The sequence below is a fragment of the Chiloscyllium plagiosum genome, unplaced genomic scaffold (assembly GCF_037043375.1).
Source record: "Chiloscyllium plagiosum isolate Xiang-an unplaced genomic scaffold, Cpla_swu_hap1 HiC_scaffold_15, whole genome shotgun sequence".
Classification (NCBI taxonomy): Eukaryota; Metazoa; Chordata; class Chondrichthyes; order Orectolobiformes; family Hemiscylliidae; genus Chiloscyllium; species Chiloscyllium plagiosum.
This window is the reverse complement of record NW_028270153.1, coordinates 11,398,849-11,420,464: the sequence shown is the minus strand read 5'-3', so window position 1 is coordinate 11,420,464 and position 21,616 is coordinate 11,398,849. Positions and strand designations below refer to the sequence as shown.

At 41.2% G+C, this 21,616-nt stretch overlaps 1 protein-coding gene across 1 annotated transcript in view; it reads left to right on the top strand.

Annotated features, from left to right (window-relative positions):
• LOC122548300 (serine/threonine-protein kinase 3/4) overlaps nucleotides 1-21,616 on the top strand; it is a 153,279-nt gene that overhangs the window by 95,492 nt on the left and 36,171 nt on the right. Inside the window, exon 10 of the mRNA XM_087994729.1 lies at nucleotides 4,779-4,933. Coding sequence (XP_087850855.1) covers nucleotides 4,779-4,933 — 155 coding nt within the window. The remainder of the gene's footprint in view (nucleotides 1-4,778; nucleotides 4,934-21,616) is intronic.

Below are 21,616 nucleotides of genomic sequence, written 5' to 3'. Positions count from 1 at the left end.
CAGAGGGTAGTGGGCGTCTGGAATGCGTTGTCAGCAGAGATAGTAGAGGCAGGCACGGTAGATTCGTTTAAGATGCATCTAGACAGATGCATGAGTAGGTGGGGAGCAGAGGGGTACAGATGCTTAGGAATTGATCGCCAGGTTTAGACAGTACATTTGGATCGGCTCAGGCTTGGAGGGCCGAAGGGCCTGTTCCTGGGCTTTAAATTTTCTTTGTTCTTTGACACTTGTTGATTTGGTTTCAAGCAACAAAACCAGTGAGAGTTTACAGAGGGATATAGGAGACTAATCAGGTGAGGAATGGAGTCGTGAAATCTGCAAATGACAAAACCAAGTATAAAGGAATACAAATTCTTATGAAAAACATTATAAAACAAAGCATTTCTCGCTCTCTTGCTCGTGCTTTCTCTTTCATCTTTGTGATTTCTAATCCATGCCATCTGTGTTATACAACTCAATGCACTTTTGGAGTTAGGAAGGGCAGAATTTGCCATCGTATCAAAGGGCATTTTTCAGTACTTTAATTGGACACAGTATGAGTACGTCCCATTGCTGGATGTAAGTTTGCTCACTGAGTTGGGAGGTTTGTTTTCAGATGTTTTGTCGCCATACTAGGTAACATCAGTGAGTCTCCGGTGAAGCATTGGTGTTTGTGACTCGCTATTTGTTTGTGCTTAGCTTTCCTTGGGTTGGTAACTTCATTTCCTGTGGTGACAAAATGTCTGAAAATGAACCTTCCAGCTCAGCAAGCAAACTTACATCCAAAACCTCAACCTGAGCTACAAATCTTTTCAAAGCTCACTAACATCCCAACGCACTTGGCTATATCCCAGTTTGGAAGATGCCTGTTAAGTGTGGTCACATGATAATTCCACCTGCCGACTGTTGGTTTTGACTGTAATCAGTGTTGATGCTGCCAGAGGTGGACATGGGTTTGTTAGTTATTTTGCAGAATATAGTTTATAGTAATCTGCAATGAGAAATGACATTTGGTAGATTTAGTCAGTGTGCTGTATTTCTAAATTACCACTTTGTTTACTGCAGGAATGCTGCTCTTTCACATTTATTATTGGTAACTGCTTTATAGAACCAGGTTAGGGCGTAGGCCATTTTGGACTGAAATGAGGAATTTCTTCTGAGCCTGTGGAATTGTTGGTCACAGAAAGCAGTTGGATGTTTTCAAGGAGTTAGATATAGTCAGAAGTCACATGATACCAGTTTATAGTTCAACAGGTTTATTTGAAATCAGGTGACTAAGGGGGCAGCATTCTGAAAGCATGTGATTTCAAATAAACCTTTTGGACTCCAACTTTGTCAGTTAGATAGGGCTTGGATGGATCTCTTGGGGCTAAAGGGATCAAAGGGTATGGGGAGAAAGCGGGAATAGGTGACTGAGTTGGATGATCAGCCAAGATCATACTGAATGGCTGAGTGGCCTATTCCGATATTCCATGTTTCCTATTACCAATTGGTCATGATTTAGAAACCTGTTGTTTCCCCCTTGAGTGTGAATTTTTAGAGTTATAATCAGCTGAGATCATATGTTAGTTATGTATGGTGAAGATGGTTGGCTTATTTAAGATCAGTATTCTGGAATAAAACTCTAATTTCTTTGATGGAAATGTGTTGCTGGAAAAGCGCAGCAGGTCAGGCAGCATCCAGGGAACAGGAGAATCGACCTTTCGGGCATAAGCCCTTCTTCAGCATTCCTGAAGAAGGGCTTATGCCCGAAACGTCGATTCTCCTGTTCCCTGGATGCTGCCTGACCTGCTGCGCTTTTCCAGCAACACATTTCCAGCTCTGATCTCCAGCATCTGCAGACCTCACTTTCTCCTCTAATTTCTTTGAACCAGTCACAAAAAAGTGGCTAGATTATTGGTGTATGTATCACCACTGTTGATTTGTTGTAAAAATCCATGTGGTTTACTCGTGTCCTTTGGGTAAGGATGTCCATCATCCTCACTGGGTCTGGCCTACGTATAGTTCTAGGCCCACAGCAAGATAGCTTACTTTTAACTGCTCTCTAGTCAATCAGAGATGAGCATTCAGTGCTGTCCTAGCCAGCTATACCCACATTCCATGAATTATTTTTGTAAATCAGACCTGTTTTTGCCTTTGCAACTAACCTGCTCGTCCATTTCGTGTAGTGATAGTTGCTTGGTGAAGAATGGTGAAATTAGCATTCTTAAAGCTTTCAAAGGACCAACATAGGCAACTTGGACCAAGTGACCACCACCTGCAGGTTATCTTTGTGTAAACCTGGGCTCTCTTGGCTGCTATCATCGTTTGCCCTGGTGCTGCATTGAAAGCATGACAAAGTTGTATGAGCTGGCAAGCTTGCATACACAAACTTTCATAATGCCAAACTAGAAATTCCTGCTCCTGTATCAGGTAGAGTTTTAAATTTTATTTCATTGAACTGCAAGAGGGATCATACAAAAATGGTCAAGTAATTAATGTAAATAAGGAATTTCGGTGGCCTAGCCCCATGATGAAATTAAGAAGCAATGCAAATTATTTTAAGAATTAAATTGGAAATTTTAACTGCATTCACCGTTCCCAATCAAATTTAAATTTTTTTGCCTTTTTTGCCAACTGTCCATTGTGTTTTGACATAGTTAAAGAAGAATAATGGGCTTTACCGCCCCGATTCTCATTATCTTCACATGTTTGTGTTCCTGTGTGTGCATTTATTTTGATGAATGAAGGACTGAATTTTGCCAATTAGCTTCTTCTCTGGGTGATTGTAGAGCAATGTAACATGCTAACTGCTGTAGAAAATTCAGATTTCAGTCAGCTCATAATTCAAGCTGTTGGGTAATATTGGGATGTTCATAGAATCCCTACAGTGTGGAAGCAGGCCATTTGGCCTACCGAGTCCACACTGACCCTCTGAAGAGCAACTGACTCAGACCCGCCCCATGACACCCCTCCCTATAACCCTGTATTTCCCATGACCAACCCAACTACCCTGCACATCCCTGGTCAGTCGGGGCAATTTACCATGGCCAATCCACCTGGCCCTGCGGGAGGAAACCAGAGCACTCGGGGGAAACCCATGCAGACCCGGGGAGAATGTGTAAACTCCACGCTGTCGCTTGAGGTTGGAATTGAACCCGGGTCCATGGTGCTGTGAGGCAGCAGTGCTAACCACTGTGCCACCCTTTTACTTCTCAAAATGAAATATTTTGAAGCGTCGGATGTACCACGTAAACTGTGGCAGTTGTTTGAAAGCAATATTAAGATGTTTAAAATGCAACTGGACAGGGAGCTGATGTCAGTAGAAAGCGTGATGGATGAATGAAACTTCATGCAAGTTTGGATACAGGTAGCAGTGATCAGCTTTAGGATGTGAAATGTCAGAAACCAGGCACGATGGATGTGGTCTCCCAATGGTCTCCCTCTAATATATCTCTAATTGAAGCAACCTGTCAGAGTTTCGTTATAAACATCAATCACTTCTTTACATTGACTTCACCTGACAAAGGAGCAGCACTCTGACAGCTTGTGATCTGAAACAAACCTGTTGGATTATAATCTGGCGTTGTGTGGCTACTGACCTCCTTTAACATTGAATAGTGAACCTCTTCACTTCATGCACTCATCCTGTATTCCTGATTCAGATTGCTCTTTATTGGCACTCGTGTAGATCTTATGCCAGAGCTTTCCAAACTGGAGGGTGGGACTCACATGGAGTCACATGTTCTCAGGCAGCAGTAGTAACCCCCCACCCTCCCAACTCTCGGAGCATTGCTATCCAAACATGTAAGGAATGGGCCAAAACTAAGCAACATCAGTAAGTACTTCTAATGTTGTGAAAGGTCCCAAGGTAATTTGGAGGAATATTATAAAGCAAAATCTGTCACTGAGTCACATAAAGGTGATAACAGGATAGATGACCAAAAGTTTGGTCAAAGATGTAAGTTTTAAGGCAGGGGTTGAAGGGAGTGATTCAAGAGCTTAGATCAATGCTTCCCAAACCTTCTCACTGTGTGACCCTATTTTGAGGCTTAAAAGTTGTTGGGATCCTGCAGTGGGTAGTGAGGGAGGGATGTGGGATGCGCAGTAAGGTGGTGAATTCAGCTGTGTGGGAGATCTGTGGTACTGAAATTGGTATTTCAGTACACTTCGTAGATGCACATTTCTTTAGTTCCTCAGGACGTGTATCACTATTCAGTTAGGTCACAGTTGATCTGTATCTTAACTCCATCTATCTGCCTGGTTCCAGGACCCCTGCCTAACACATACTTGATACATTTTTTTTCCTCCTGTTCTTCACCTTGTGCCTTTCTTGAGATACAGGAATCTGGGCCATCAGACTTTGTAGCCAGCAATGCCCTCCTTCTGTGATTTATGAAGAACAGATGGCATGAAGTGCAATCATGTGGGCAACAGCTGTCTGATATTCTCCCCAGAACAAAATGGGGGCCTGTTAGCCATCAAGTCAGTGCTGCTCCTTTTGAAAGGAACATCCAATTTCATAACAGACACCAGGCTTTTCTCATAACTCTGCAGAAGTGTCCTCTTCAGGAACATGTTTTAGGCTGACTGCCCCCTCCTACATACCTAAGTTGATTTCTTAAGAGGGATAAGAATGAAAGTGAGCATTCCATAAATCTCCGCTCATTTTGAGTCTGTGTTTGGCATACAGAGCTGCAGTGTTCATTCGCAATCTGAAATATTGCTCTATACTGAATATTCAGTTTAACTACTGAGGCTTTTCCATTCCTTTGCTACCTTTTAATTCCGTCTTTTTTTATATATATATTACGAAACAGGAAATGAGGAGACCATGCAGCAAAGCAAGCCATCCTTCCTGGAGTACTTTGAACAGAAAGAGAAAGAAAACCCAGCAAACAGTCACAGTAATCGCAACGCACTTCAGAACTCCTCTGATAACTGGAAGGTACCGCAGGATGGGGACTTTGAATTCGTAAGTAATGGAAGATTGGGTTTAATTCAACTTGATAAAGGAATAGGAAAGTTCTACTCAGTACTTTTCCTGTCTCAGATGAGGATAAATAGACAAGTTCCTTTCCCTGGGTTGGGGGAGTTCAGAACTAGAGGGCGTAAGTCTAGGGTGAGGGGGAAAGATTTAAAAGGGACCTAAGGAGCACCTTTTTCTCACACAGGGTGGTCCGTGTTTATGGATTGAGCTGCCAGAGGGTGTGGTGGACACTGGTACAATTACAGCATTTGAAAGGCATCTGGATGGGTATATGAATAGGAAGGGTTTAGAGGGATATGGGCCAAATGCTGGCAAATGGAACTAGATTAATTTAGGATATCTGGTCGGCATGAAAGCATTGGACTGAAGGGTCTGTTTCCATGCTGTACATCTCTATGACTGCATGGCTGTCTCTTTTGTTTAGATTAAGGCTTATATATATAAGCTAGACTGACACTTGAAGCTCAAGTGCAATGTTCGGGAAGTGTGTTGATGAGAGCATCAATATGAGAGGTTTGAACTGATGAGGTGATGTTAAAGACGCCCTAGTCACAGTTCATAAGGAGCAAGGCATTTCTCTGCACATGCCAACAATTTCAATGCAACTATTGGCTGCAATTTTGGGAAAAAAATGAAAATGTTCTTCGCAAAACAATGCTATTGCATTCCAAAATTATCTCGCTGCACATTTGGATGTTGGCATTGTGAAGAGAGGCTTTTCAAATAGCATCCATATCATGTTTATCTTGTCTTCCCCAAATACATTTCTTCCCAACGCAAGAGTATAGTGAGAAATTAGTTATTTTCATGAGCACTTTTCATAACTACTTCATCTTTTTTAATGCATGGGGGGATGTGATACACTGAGGGTACCTGGTTTCTTTGCAGTGAATTTGTACAAATTATGAGCACTGGTTTAAAACAGAGGAAGAAAGATTTGCTTCAAAATCCTGCCTGTGGCCATATGCTGGAGGTGCAATAAGCTTGTAACTAATTTAAACTTTCTGTAGATTGCAGATATTCAAAGATATTTATTTAGAATTTGTAACAAAGAAACAGACCATTTGGCCCAACTGATCTGTGAATCATAGTTGTGCTGGTGTACATGTGTAACACAGTATTTTCTGAACTTAATTTGCTTTATCCTATCACAATACCTTTATTTTATAGTGATGAAAGGAATGTAAGAATTTGGTGACTCAGTGGTTAGCACTGCTGCCTCATAGTGCCAGTGACTTCGGTTCGATTCTACCCTCAGGCAACTGTCTCCGTGGAGTTTACACATTCTCCTGTGTCTGTGAGTTTCCTCCAGGTGCCCCAGTTTCCTCCCACAGCCCAGAGATGTGCAGGTTAGGTGGATTGGCAGTGCTAAATTGCCCATAGTGTGCAGGGATGTGTAGGTTAGGTGGGTTAGTCATGGGAAATGCAGGGTTATGAGGATAGGGTGGGGGGGGGGCGGGTGTGGTGTCTGGATGGGATGCTGTTCAGAGGGTCGGTGTGGACTCGATGGGCCGAATGGTCTGCTTTACACTGTCTTTCTATGAATTAGGATTAGGCCTTTGCAGCAACCCTCAACATGCTCTGACATTCAGGAAGATCGTGGCTGATTTTCTATCGCAGTTGCCCTTTGTCACACTATCTCCCATGTCACTTGATTACCTAGTTGTTGAAAGATCTGTCAATCTCCAGTCTTGAATATACCAACTGAGTATCTGTAGCCTCCTTGGATGGAGAATTACAAATGTACTTACCAGCATCCACTTTAAAGGTGTTTGTCACAAAATTTGTTATTGCATCCACTTAGTGACATGTTGGTTTGCAAAGCAAAATTATTGTACAGTTCTGGGTTTCACATTATAAGATTGTGGACACAGTATAGAAGAGATTTGCTGAAGTTTTGGGCATGTGAAACTTCAGTTATGATGATAGATTAGAGAGGTTAGCTCTGTTGTTCTTGGAAAGAAGTTAAAAGGCAAACTGATAGAAATTTTCAAAATCTTGAGAGATCTAGATAGAGTCAATAAGGAGAATCTGTTCCTCGTCAGAAAAATATCAAGAATGCAAAGGTGCAGATTGAAAATGATTTGCAAATCTAACAAATATAAAATGAGAAAAATCTTTTGCATGCAAGTGGTTCTGGTTTGCAATGTCCTGCCTGGAAGTGTGGTGGAGAGGTGGTCAGTTGAGGCATTCAAAAAAGTATTGGATGATTATTTAAATAGAAACTTTGCACAAGGGTATGGGGACAAAAGCAGGAAAATGGCACAGTCATAATTTTTACAGAAGAGTGGTTATAGACACAATGGGCTGAATGGCCTCCTCCACGGAAAGAGTTCTTTGGTTCAGTGAAATCAGAAGGCGAATGCTTGCGCTTCTCTGAAATCTTTAATAAGCCCTATGGCTTGATCTTTTCTGACAAGTTTGAAACTGTAGCGTAGTGGTTATGTTACTTGACTGGTAATTCAAAGATTTGATATTGACAGCAGCTAGGGAATTTAAATTCAGATTTTTAAATAATAACTTGTGGATAAAATGTTAGTGTTAATATTGGTGACCATGAGCTGCCAGACTATCGCATGAACCTATCCATCTCACTAATATCCTTCTGGGTAGTAAGTCTGCTGTCCATGCCTAGTCTCTTCTATATGTGACTCTAGAGCCATTGCAATATGGCCCTTAACTATCCTTTGAATTGGCTGAGCAAGACACTCTGCTGTCAAGAGCAATTGCAGATGGGCAACAGATGCTGATTTTGCCAGTGACGCTCATATCCCACGAATGAATATTTTTAAAAATGCTCCATTGACAGATTCTCCTGTATACAATATAGTTTGTCTTTTATTCCTTTGAACAGCACATTTATTTTTCTTGGACATAAGTATCATTATTCTGTTTTGTTCTTAAAAAATGCTTTGTGTTTTTAGGCATTTTACAGAAAGCAAGAACAGTGGTGTCAATTTGATTGTTTCCTGATTAGTCTTCCAGACCACACTCCCATCTTATCACTGGTTGCAGTGAAAGATTGCATGCCTCTCAGCATACGAATGCTCAATAAATACGATGGCTGTTATTATGCCTATAACTACTGCCACAGTTGCTGTGAGATGGCTTGGAGGCTAAAGGCATTCAGAGTTACTGAACCGAGATGCCTGCATCAGAGCTGAGATAAACAGGATGCTGACAAGTCTCTAATAGAACATGAGGATTTTTTTTTCCATTACTAGCAAGGCCAGTATTTCTTGCCCATTCCTAATATCCCTTGCGAAGGTGATGGTGACCATCTCCTTGAGTCACTGCAATCCATTACCATAAAGGTATGCGCACAGTGCTGTTCAAGTGCATTCCGGAATTTTGATCAAGCAAGCACTGAAGGAACATTGATATATTTCCAAGTAAGGATGGTGAGTGGCTTTGAGGAAGAACCACAGGTGGTAGAGTTCCCATACATCATCTGCCTTGTCCTTGTAGATGCGAGAGGTCACAGATTTGGAAGGTGCTGTCACAGGAGCCTTAGTGAGTTACTGCAGTGTGTTTTGTCATTGTGTGATGCTGATAAAGGGAGTGTGCGCTTCATGTGCTGAATGATGTAGCATGCTGTTTTGTCCTGCATGCTGTTTAACTTTGAGTGTTGCTGGAACTGAACTTATCCAGGAATGAACGAATGAGTGTTTCATCACAGTCTTGACTTGTGCCTTTTAGATCCCACAGAGAGATTTTGGAGAGTCAGGCGATGAGTTACTCACCACAGAATTCAGTCTTTCATCTGGTCTTCCAGCCCATTATTTGTTTGGCTAGTTCAGTTAAATTTTAGTGTTGTTGGCAGCCTCTGATAAGTACAGATGAATGGAGCCCCTGTGTTAATTGCTGTTTAGCCCAAATACCTACAAGAAAGTCCTTTTGATAGGAATACATCTTGAATACCAAATGACGTAAACAGGGTCCCATATTGTGTGTCGGTAATAGAATTCCACATAAACAGAGTCCCGTGTTAATTACTTTAGCGAGAGAAGGTATAACGTCGTTTTAGGAAATTTCCTCAGCAGACCTATTTCCTTTAAAACAACTTCCCAAACTATACCTTTGCTGCTTTGTGTGATGTGCTAATCTTTTAAGCTCAGTACTGTAAACTTGGCAGGGAACTGGACCTTGCACTCCTCTGCTTGATTTGTCGGATAAACAAGTCACAAATTGAACTTTCCCAGTGCATTTGTAAGGCAGCAAAGTCTGTTCTGAAGGCTGAGGATACATTCAAAAATGTCAGAAAACTCAGAAAAATCTCAGGCTCTGTTGCAGCTAACCAACAGGTTTCAAATCAATGGCCCTGGTAGTTGCATGTTTGCCTATCAGTCGAGTGTTTCATTGTGTGCAGTTGGTTTACTTTAATGGGGGAAACTCATCTGTCCTCCATTCAGGTTGAAACCTATGTTTATTAGATTGGTGTTGTAGGTTATATGATGTGCATTTCTTTAAATATAAAGCTCATAAGTATATAAAGACCACGTTCCAGTTCTCCTCCTCACAATGGTAGTCTAGGTTCTGATGTCTGAAAGCTGAGAGCTCCAGGCCTGTATTTTCATGGAATGTGCTGACTCCAGCGACAATGGTAGAAGAGACCTGATTCACATTTTCTGCTCCCAGTCCTGGCACCAACACGGTTTGCTGGCAAAGTACAAGGCTGAAGGCAGTGGGCCCTCATTCCTGATGTAGCTGTGTACTGTAAGAATTGGATATCTCCTCTTGCTCTCCTCTTTCCCCCTGCCACCTGCGATTTTCATAAAAACTGGCCAGAGCATGTGGCTCGCAATCACCAGAAGCTTCGTCCACCATCGTCTGGATTTGGAAACCTACTGACGAATATATTGTATTGGTCTTATCCATGTCTCCTATTTCATACCTTTTAAGCTCCTGAATTCCCTGTCGGATACATTGCTGGCTATCTTAACAGTCCGAAACTTAGCCTCTAATAGAGAGAAACACCCTCTGTGTCCACCTTGTCAAACATTTTGTAACTATAAAAATCTCTATCAGGTTACCCCTCATTCTTCTCTTATTTTTAGAGATCAGAGCACTGGTCTGTTAAGTCTTTTCTGATAAATAAGATCTCAGAGTTCTGGTCTCATTCTGTAATTTTTTTTTTGCACATTTTCCAGCGCCTCTAATATCCTGATTCTTCTGGAGTGTTTCTCACAATTCTTCAGTAGATTTTTCTTCAGGTTCAAGCACCAGTGTAAAAATCTTCCATCCTTTAATTTCACCTGTACTTCTACAGGGAGTAAGTGAAATGGGTTGCAGACAGTAAGTGGTGACAGAGCCTCAAATGTGACGAATTTAATGCAGTGCTTCGGATAGTCAGAATGATTGGACCTTGTTGACACTCAGCACCAGAAGATTGCAATTGTAATGAAACCACTTAAAACCTTAATATGTGTGCTAAATCATTGTTTTATCACTTTGCCCTTTCAGTACTGGGAGCTGTGTAATTTCATGAGGATAGTATGTTGAATTCTTCAGTAATAAGGTTGCAGCTTCATAGCGTTACGTTCCGTTGCCTCTGACATGAAGGTCAGTTGATCAAGGAGTTCTCAGCACCTAAATGGTGCCTGCAGGTATTGTTAATGAAATCATTACAAACTGCAGCTAAATCCAGAATTTAAGAGCATTTACTTTAAAAATGCTCAATATCCATTTCCTCAGGGATGTCTGGAGTTATTTCTGCTTTGACGAGATCCTGCTGTCAATCTAACTGTTTAATTACAAAGCTTTGTAGGTGTTAGTTTAAGTTCAGCGGTCATGAGTGAAATTGTTCAAATGTCTTTATTTCCTAATGTGCTGAGAATACAGACTTGCTTTGCCCCTCTATAATCCCACCGTCTCCTCAACATATTGGCTTATTGAGAGCTGCGATGTTCAGTGATCCTTTCACGTGGCCCATGTTTATGGTTACTCAGCAGGAATCAGTAGTTAATGATCAGGAGTTAGAGATCTGCCTGATACTTTTCTCTCAAAGCTGGTTAACATGACAGGCTCAACATTGGATCTTTTGCTCTGCATGTTCTCGTATTGCACCAGGTTGAAAGTTTATCGCAGCAGCCATTAAATGGCTCAGTAAAAATTCACGATTTCTTCCCACTTAACAGGTCCGCCCATCTCCTGAAGGCTCGTGGGGATCTGCATATAAATTAGGAGCAGAAGCAGACTACTTGATTCCTTGAGCCTGCTTTACCATTCAGTAAGATCATGGCTAATCTGGTTGCTCCAGACTGGACAAATGCAAAGTTTTGCACATTTCTCTCTCTTTTTTTCCACATCTTTACATTCCCTTAGCCTTCCATATCCCTTGTAGCCTGCTTATGTTCATTTATTTAAAATAAAAATAGAAAATGCTTTCAAAACTTTTATGCCTTCACAACCTACCTTTATAAATACCTTTCTGTCATCAGCAAATTTAGCAACCACACCTTTGGTCCCTTCATTCAAGTCTTTTTTAAACTGTGAGGTGTTGAGGTCCTAGCCCTGTGACACATCATTTGTTGCAATTCACTAAACACAAAAAAGCCATTTATGCCTATGCACTACTTCCTGTTAGCTAGTCAATCTTCTACCCATGCCAAGATGTTACCCCCATTCAGTGAGCTTTTATTTTCTGCAAAGCTTTGACATGACTTCTCATCAAATTCCATCTCTGGCTTTTGTTCCTATTTATAAGGATGTTGCCAGGGTTGAAGGGTTTGAGCTGTAGTGAGACGCTAAATACGCTGAGGCTGTTTTCCCTGGAGTGTCAGAGGCTGAGGGGTGACCTTGTAGAGATTCATAAAAATCATGAGAAGCATGGATAGGCTAAAGAGACAAGGTCTTTTCCCTGGAGTTGGGGGAATCCAGAACTAGAGGGCGTAGGTTTAGGGTAGTGGAGGCTGATACAATTATAGCTTTAAAAGGCATCTGGATGGGTACATGAATAGGAACGGTGTAGAGGGATATGGGCCAAATACTGGCACATGGGACTAGATAAGGTTCGGCTATCTGGTTGGTATGAACAAGTTGAACCGAAGGATCTGTTTCTGTGCTGTACATCTCTATGACTATGATTGTGACACAGAAGAGTGCACAGGTAATTAAGCTCGCCCATCATTTTGAACCTGAATTCAAGGAACATTCACCCATCTTTTGTCCATTAGGAATTAAATTTATTCTTAAAGTGAATGGCAAATACTGGTTAACTCCTAAGCGCTGACCCAAAATTACAAAGCTGGATGAAGGCATTTTCAGCATGGTACCCTGTAACTGGCGGACTGTCACTGGGGTCACAGTACGTATTAATACTTTGGAGGAGGGGAATTAAAATGCTGTTGCCAGGTTTGCACATGAAGCAAAAGTAGTTGGTAAGTCAAATAGTGACCATGACCAAGGGATAAGTGAGGTGATTAGGAAAATGTGATGTTAGGCACTTTGTCAGGAAGTGTTGAGTTTAAATGGAGAAAGATGATCCATGTATGTAAAAAAAAAAGTTAGGTGCAAATTTAGCAGGTGATAGGGAAGGCAAAATGGGATGTTGGCTTTTATTTCAAAGGGAATGGAGTATAAAATCAAGCAAGTCTTGCTCAAACCATACAAGGTGCTGGCCAGATCACAGCTGGGATACTGCAATAAGTTTGGCCCCCTTATCTAAGGAAGGATATAGTAACATCTGAGGCCAACCAGAAAAGGTTCACTAACCTAACACTGGGTATGGAAGGACTGTGATATTTGGCTGGGCCTGTACTCATTGGAATTTTGTAGAATGACAGGTGAACTTATTGAAACATATGAGAGGACTTGCTGAGTTGCTGTTTCTCAGAGTGGGGGGGGGGGGGGTGTCTAGAACCAGTTGGCATAATCCGAGTAAAGGATCACCCATTTAAGATGGGGTTAAGAAGAAATTTCTTCTGAGAACAGTGAATTTGTCAAACTATTTGTTTGTAGAGACTGTGTAGCTAAGCTTGTCCAAGGCTAAGATGGATAGATTTTTAATCAGTAAGAGCATCAAGGGGTAATGCAGAAAATGGCAGAAAAGTAGAGTTAAAGATTATCAGCTTAACCATGATTTCATTGAATGGCAGAACTGATTCAGTGGGCTGATCGGCTGCCTTTTACTCCAATGCTTCATGGTCTTATAAACTCGTCAAGAACAGCTAAACAAGTCAGGTTTTCGTTCATTGGAGCTCAGAAGAGTGTGTGGAGTGATTTAATTGGATCATAGAAGATTGGCATACCAGATGTTGAAATGACGTCAAACTAGGGGAGCTGGTTATAGAATAAGGGGTCACTCATTTAAAACTGAGATGCAACCGAATTTCTTCTCGAGGATAATGAATGTTTGAAATTCCCTACCCCAGAGAATCTGTAGAGGCTAGATCACAAAGTAATTAAAGAGGAGGTAGATACATTTTCGAAATTTCATGGTGTTGACAATTATGCTGAACTGGCACTCAATGGGTTGAGACCTGTGGTAGATTAGTCATGCTTGTTAAATGCAAGAGTAGGCTTGAAGGACTGAATGTCCTCCTTGTTTCTTATTCTTGTCTGACTCTTCCAATCTGTATGTAGGTCAAAGTTCTCCATGATTATCATCATACCTTTTTGATGAGCTCTCATTATTTCCCCTTTTATACTCTATCCCACTATATAGTTACTGTTAAGGAGCCTGTGCAGAACTCTCACATGGAGGCTTCTTGCCTTTATCATTTCTCATCTCTAACCAAACTACTACTGCATTCTAGTTTTCTGAACTCCGATCATCTCAGACCTATACCTAACACTTTTCCAAAAGGGGATCTTTTTCACACAGAGGTGGTGCATGTATGGAATGAGCTGCCAGAGGAAGTGGTGAGGGCTGGTACAATTACAGCATTTTAAAAGGCATCTGGGTGGGTATATCAATAGGAAGGGTTTGGAGGGATATGGGTTAAAATGTTGGCAAATGGGACTAGATTTATTTAGGACATCTGGTCGACACTGACGAGTTTGACCGAAGGTCTGCTTCTGGACTGTGCATCTGAGTCTAACTTCCTGTCCTTTGAATATTCAGTTCTGATCCATATCATCCTGCTCTATGTCTCTGTATTGGCTATCAGCTCGTAGGGTCTGTTTCTGTGCTGTACATCTCTATGCCTCTGCTATTTGCATTATCAGGTGTTTTATTTCAATTGCTGTGACACTGCATTTAGTTTAGCCACTTTATTATTTTTGCAACCTTAAGCCTTATCTATTGATTTACTCATAAATTTTAAATTAGGAAATGAGAAAATTAGCATTTGTGAGAAAAAATTGGCTTTAGTAAGAAGTGTGTTCAGGAGAAATTAATGAGGTTAAAGATTCTTCAATCCTCAGGACCTGATGGTCTTTATCCCAGAAGGTGAAGGAAGTGGCTGTAAAGATGGTCAATTCATTGGTGATTATCTTCCAAAATTCTCTAGATTATGGAATGATTCCTGCAGATCGGAAGTTGGCAAATGTCTCTGCAGTGTTTAAAAAGGAAGCAAGAGAGAAAAACTGAACTATGAGCCCGTTGGCCTTGCGACTGTAGTCAGGAAAATGCTTGAACTTAGAAATTACTAATCAACTGTTTGGATGTGTCATGAGACAGCTCTAGAGCAGTTGGAACCTCAACTTGTGTCTTCTGGTTCAGAGGTAGGGACACTACCACTGTGCCAAAACAATGGGTTAAGTAGATACCTAACTGATACACCAATTGGGTGTGGTCAGCATCGATTTGAGAATGAGAAATCATATTTTAAAAACTGCAAGTTCTTTTGAGATGTTAGAAACAAAATTGATAAAGGAAAGTTGATAAATGTAGTATTCTTAGATTTTCAGAAGTCTTTTATTAAAGTTCACCACTGGAGGCTGGCTTAAAAAAAACCAGATAGGATATGAGGTAATGTACTGCCATGACACAGCAGGAATAAATGGATCTTATGTTGACAGGCTGTAACGAGTGAGGTCCCATGAGGTACTGTGAGGTTCACAGTACATATCAATGATTTGGAGTTGGGGGCCAAATGTAATCATTCCAAACTTGAAGGTGATACGAAGCTAAGCGGGAATGTGTGTTGAGGAAGATTTGGTCAGATTTAATGGACAGGCAGGAACATTGCAGATGGAAAAAAAATGGCAAAATTAGGTTATCCACTTTGATAGGAGAAACAGATATGTAGACAATATTTTTTTAAATGGTAAGAGGCTAGTAAATGTACACAGAGACACAGATGCCTTTGTCATTTGCACCTCAAGAACTTCTTTCTTCAACTCAGGCTTGTGTTGTCAGATTTACATTTGTCCACTGAAGATAAATCAAGATTTCGATTTTTGTGTCAATTTGATGAAACCAGGATGTTGGGAGGAATAGTGTTGGATAAGTTTGCAGCTCCTGAGTGACAGGGTCAAATTTGCTTCATATGCAATCTGAAAAATAGTGAAAAGTCAAGGATTGAAACCATTGTAATTTTTTTTAAACAGTACAAAAGATGCATTCGTGAAACATAGGTACCCCAGAGGCACAAAGAGCTAGTTTTGATTATGATTGCATTTAATGATCAGGTATTTGAGGTTTTGTTTGTGCAGCAAATTGTATAAATTTGTATAAATCTTTCCTCAATCCCTGCTAATAACTTGACAGTCTTTGTATTCTTAGGACACTGCATCATTCATATTGCCAGAGCAACAATTGATTTAGCAGGATATTGATGCAAGGTATGAAGAATTGCCTTTGTTGTAACGTTGGAAAGGTGTTTCATTGTCTATAGATTGAAGCAGTCCCCACTGATAAGAGGGGCCATGTTAAGATAAATTACATAACGGCAATAGACTACTTGGCCCAACAAATCTGTGCTGGTCTTGGTGCTCCACATGGACCAACTCCTCCCCTCTCCTAATCCCATTGAGATATCCTTCAATTCCTTTCTTTCTCATGCATTTTTCTGGTTTGGCCTTGAATTCATTTTTACTATTCACCTCAGCTCTTACCTGTGGTAATGAGTTCTACATTCTTGCAATTTCTCAAGGTTTACTCGGCATAGACAATAAATACTGATCCTGTCAGTGATTCTCACACCCCACAAGTGAATTAAACAAAAAAACACCCTTGGGTGTAAAAATTTCTCCTAAATTCCTTGCTCTATTTCTCCTGATCCTATGGAATGCCAGGTGTTAATGTCTTATTTTTGTGGTCATATAATAAATCAGAGTAATAAATAAAATGGGGTAGAGAGAAGGCTATGCTTTTGCTGTCTTGTTTATGCCACATTAGTTGATTTTGGCCTGATCTCTCATATGAGCTGTCACATGCCAGAGAACTGAGAGCAACGCCTATGGTTGGTTGCCAGTTCAGTACTAATGGTGTGCTGCATTTTCAGAATTAGACATGAAAAGAGCTCTTACCTTTCTAATATTTATCTTTCAACTGACTTGACTAAAACAGAATAAAAGTTGAAACTGCAGATGCTGCCAGACCTAGTGAGTTTTTCCAGCAATTTGTTTTTGCTGTTGTTGACTAAAGCAGGGTTTTTGCTTCATAGAATCCCTATAGTGTGGAAACAGGCCATTCAGCCCATCGAGTCCACTCACTCTCCGAAAAGCATCCCACTCAGATTCCCCCCACATTTCCCATGGCTACTCCAACTAGCCAGCACCTCCCTGGACACTATGGGGCAATTTACCTTAGTTAATCCACCTAACCTTTATATCTTTGGACTGTGGGAGGAAACTGGAGCACCAGGAGGAAACCCCCACATAGAGAGAATGTGCAAACTTCACATTGACAGTGCCCCAGGCTGGGATAGAACCTGGGTCCCTGGCATTGTGAGGCAGTAGTGTTAACACAGAGCTAACCTGCCACTTGTTTATCATGTTGCTTGTATTGAGAGCTTGCTGCACTTAAATTGGCTACAGTGCTTCTCGTTTACTTCCAAAATGTACTTCTGGCTCCAAAGCACTAAGGGCTGTCTAGAGCTTGTGAAAGAAGCTATATCATTGCAAGTAATCCTTTTAGTTATAGCAAAGCAGCCTCCCTTTCCCCAGCATTGGTGAGGCACTCTTTGTGCCACCACAGATTGTTACTTAATGTTGTCTTCCTTAAAGAGAAAAATAGATTGGAGCAAAGTATTATCAGTCAGAGGCTGTTGTGGGTGACACAATGAGATGCATCCTCTTCCTGACTCTGCAGAATCTCTCATTAAAATCAGACTGCATTTAAAATGGCTTTTGTTACAATTGGGAAACTGCTGTCTTATTAAAATGATTGCTGAGCTGGAGGCAGCATCCCTTTGCATCAGTCCACACACTTCACTTCAAACTTGATTAAAAGGCACCCCTGCCCCTCAAAACAAATTGCCTAATCTATCTTCATGCCCTACCTCAACTGTCAAAAGAGCCTGTCTAGTTGAAGTGTACATTTGTTGCTGGGGAGTTATGTTTCGGGAGTACGTTTACCAACAGATAGAAATATAGAAATGTCATGAAGCAAATAATGTGTTAATGAATACATCCATAAATTTTAGAAGCTCAGAACTGTTACTACTGTTTAAGCATTGTAATATTTGAATTATTGTTGTAAGATTGTTTATAAAGTCCTGCCTGTTTGGTGAGTAAAATGTCATAAAAATTGAGTTGCAGATGATTTTATTCAAGTCCTTTACAATCTCCATCCCCCATTCCCCGCCCCCAAAACAACAACCATGAAGGCATTAATTCATGTTGAAACTCTGCTCCCATGAATGTTAGCAGTCTCAAACAGCTATCTGTGAGCTGAGAATTTTAGTCATCATGACTAGCATCAATTTTGAATGTGATTGCAGTTTCCCACGGAGGTCAGTAGGTACAGTTAGAGTGGAACCTTTGAAAATTTTTGTAAGATCATAGTAGGAACATAGGTAGACCATTTATCTCTTGAGCTTCCTTCACCATTCATTAAAATCATGACGGCCTTAATTCCATTTTCCTGTCTGTCTGCCATAATCCTCAACTCCCTTGTCAGTCAAAAATCTGCCTAACTCAGTCTTGAATGTATTCAATGACCCAGCCTTCATTATGCAGTGGCGTAGAGAATTCCAAACACTAAGGTCCTCCAAAGGGCAACCATGTCTCTTAAGCTTCCACCATACATGTGTTGAGAGATTTGCTTTTACAAAATAATCTCTAGAGTCTTGGGGCACAGGTTAATAATTGTTTAGAGACCCAACATTCGGAGACCCAGCCTGAGAACCCTTTACCCCTTATCTTGAAACACTTGTCTCCTTGGTTCTGAATTTCTCCACAAGAGTAAATGTCTAGCATCTAACTTGTCAAGCTCCCTCAAAATCTCATGTTTATAATTGGATTAATTCATTAGATTATACTAACAATAATCATAAAAGCAATTATTGTTGATTGTCTAACATTCTAATTCCTCCACAGCCTTGCCCCCTATCCATCAAAGTAACTTTCTTCATCTTTGCCATCTCTACATTCCTCCAATTCTGGCATCTTGAATGTCCTCAAATTATTTCATCTGTCTGGATCTTGAGATCTGGGGTTTCTTTCTTAAATTTCTCTAAATCTCTTTTGTCCCTTGAAGACACTCCTCAAATCCTCCTGCTTTAACCTAATCATGGCTTGGAGTCACAATTTCTCTCCTAAAAGTTGTCATGGGACATTAATGGTACTACATAAATGCAAGTTGTCATACTCATGAATCAGTATTTTTTATTTAGCTTTGTGTAGTTTTAACTGCTTATTATTCCTTCAGTGGATCTCTTTGACACGAGATTCTTTATCCGCCACTAACTAAATGCAAATTTCTGGACAAATGCTGATTGCTTTTTGGAATATTGCATTGTGCTGCCTTTTAATGCTGATACAAAGGCCTCCCATCTCAGTAGTGTTTCATTTGAGTTCAATCTTTATTCTCAGACTAAGTTGATAATATAGGCAGAATCTTCTGTGCAGTGTGAGGAAATATTGTGTTGTCGGAGGTGGTGTTTTATTGAATACGATATTAATCTGGACTGCTTTCTGTCAGTTCAAGTGAAAGTATGAAATCTCATGGCGCTATTCAAAGAGCAGGGGAGTGCAAGAGAAGTTTGGATGAAATAACTTTTCCAGTCTGTTTTTCTAAATATTTCTAAGTATTTTTGAAGTGCATTAAACATACTGCATATCTACATCCCCGAGTGATGGAGGTATTTTGAAAAAAAAGAAAAACATTTGTTTTAATGCTGGTTTCTTAGGACACTCAGCTGGAAAATTTCAAACCATTCCTTCAATAGCGACCTCTAGAGAGTTAATGTCTAGTGTTAGATCTTAAACACAATGAAAGCACAGAGTGCAGCACTTTCCATTACATGGTGTAATGCTCCTGGTGTGACAAAACAGCATTTAAAGTGAGCAATACCTCAGCTTCCATCAGTAAGAGACAATCTAATCACAGCGCCTTGACATTCAATGGTGCTATCATCACTGAATTCCCCACCTAGAGGGAAATCAGGAGGGCAAAACGGGGACATGAGATAGCTTTGGCAAATAGAATTAAGGAGAATCCAAAGGGAATTTACAAATATATTAAGGACAAAAGGGTAACTAGGGAGAGAAAAGGGCCCATCAAAGATCAGCAAGACGGTCTTTGTGTGGAGCCACAGAAAATGAGGGAGATACTAAATGAATATTTTGCATCAGTATTTACTGTGGAAAAGGATATGGAAGATATAGACTGTAGGGAAAGAGATGGTGACATCTTGCAAAATGTCCAGATTACAGAGGAGGAAGTGCTGGATGTCTTGAAACGCATAAAGGTGAATAAATCCCCAGGACCTCATCAGGTGTACCCAAGAACTCCGTGGGAAGCGAGAGAAGTGATTGCTGGGCCTCTTTCTGAGATATTTGTATCATCGATAGTCACAGGTGAGGTGCCGGAAGACTGGAGGTTGGCAGGTGTGGTGCCACTGTTTAAGAAGGGCGGTAAAGACAAGCCAGGGAACTATAGACCGGTGAGCCTGACCTCGTTGGGCAAGTTGTTGAATGGAATTCTGAGAGACAGGGTGTACATGTATTTGGAAAGGCAAGGACTGATTCGGGATAGTCAACATGCCATTGTGTGTGGGAAATCATGTCTCTCAAACTTGATTGAGTTTTTTGAAGAAGTAACAAAGAAGATTGAAGGCAGAGCAGTAGATGTGATCTATATAGACTTCAGTAAGGCGTTCGACAAGGTTTCCTATGGGAGACTGATTAGCAAGGTTAGATCTCGTGGAATACAGGGAGAACTAGCCATTTGGATACAGAACTTCAAAGGAAGACACAGGATGGTGGTGGAGGGTTATTTTTCAGACTGGAAGCCTGTGATCAGTGGAGTGCCACAAGGTTCGGTGCTGGGCCCTCTACTTTTTGTCATTTGCATAAATGATTTGGATGCGCGCATAAGAGGTACAGTTTGCAGATGACACCAAAATTGGAGGTGTAGTGGACAGCGAAGAGGGTTACCTCCAATTACAACAGGGTCTGGACCAGATGGGCCAATGGGCTGAGAAGTGGCAGATGGAGTTTAATTCAGATAAATGTGAGGTGCTGCATATTGGGAAAGCAAATCTTAGCAGGACTTATACACTTAATGGTAAGGTCCTAGGGAATGTTGCTGAACAAAGAGACCTTGGAGTGCAGGATCATAGTTCCTTGAAAGTGGAGTCGCAGGTAGATAGGATAGTGAAGAAGGCGTTTGGTATGCTTTCCTTTATTGGTCAGAGTATTGAGTATAGGAGTTGAGAGGTCATGTTGCAGCTGTACAGGACATTGGTTAGGCCACTGTTGGAATATTGGGTGCAATTCTGGTCTCCTTCCAATCGGAAAGATGTTGTGAAACTTGAAAGGGTTCAGAAAAGATTTACAAGGATGTTGCCAGGGTTGGAGGATCTGAGCTACAGGGAGAGGCTGAACAGGTTGGGGCTGTTTTCCCTGGAGAGTCGGAGTCTGAGGGGTGACCTTATAGAGGTTTACAAAATTATGAGGGGCATGGATAGGGTAAAGAGACAAAGTCTTTTCCCTGAGATCGGGAAGTCCAGAAGTAGAGGGCATAGATTTAGGGTGAGAGGGGAAAGATATAAAAGAGACCAAAGGAGCAACTTTTTCACGCATGGGGTGGTACGCGTATGGAATGAGCTGCCAGAGGATGTGGTGGAGGCTGGTATAATTGCAACATTTTAAGAGGCATTTGGATGGGTATATGAATAGGAAGGGTTTGGAGGATATTAGCTGGGTGTGGCAGGTGGGACTAGATTGGGTTGGGATATCTGATCGGCATGGACGGGTTGGACCAAAGGGTCTGTTTCCATGCTGTACATCTCTATGACTCTATGAGAAGCTCAACTGGACTTGCCACAGAAACAGTGGCTACAAGAGCAGGTTAGAGGCTTGGAATACTGTGGCACGTAATGCCACCTGACTTCCAAAACCTATTTGTCATCTATGAGGCACAAGTCAGGAGTGTAATGGAATACTCCCCACTTGCCTGGATGGGTGCAGCTCCAACAACTCTCGAAGTTAAATGCCATCCAGTGCAAAGCAGTCCACTTAACACCATCCACTCCCTTCAGCAGCAGCAGTGTGAAATATTTGCAAGATGCATTGCAGAAAGTCACCAAAGATTCTTAGACAGCACCTTCCATC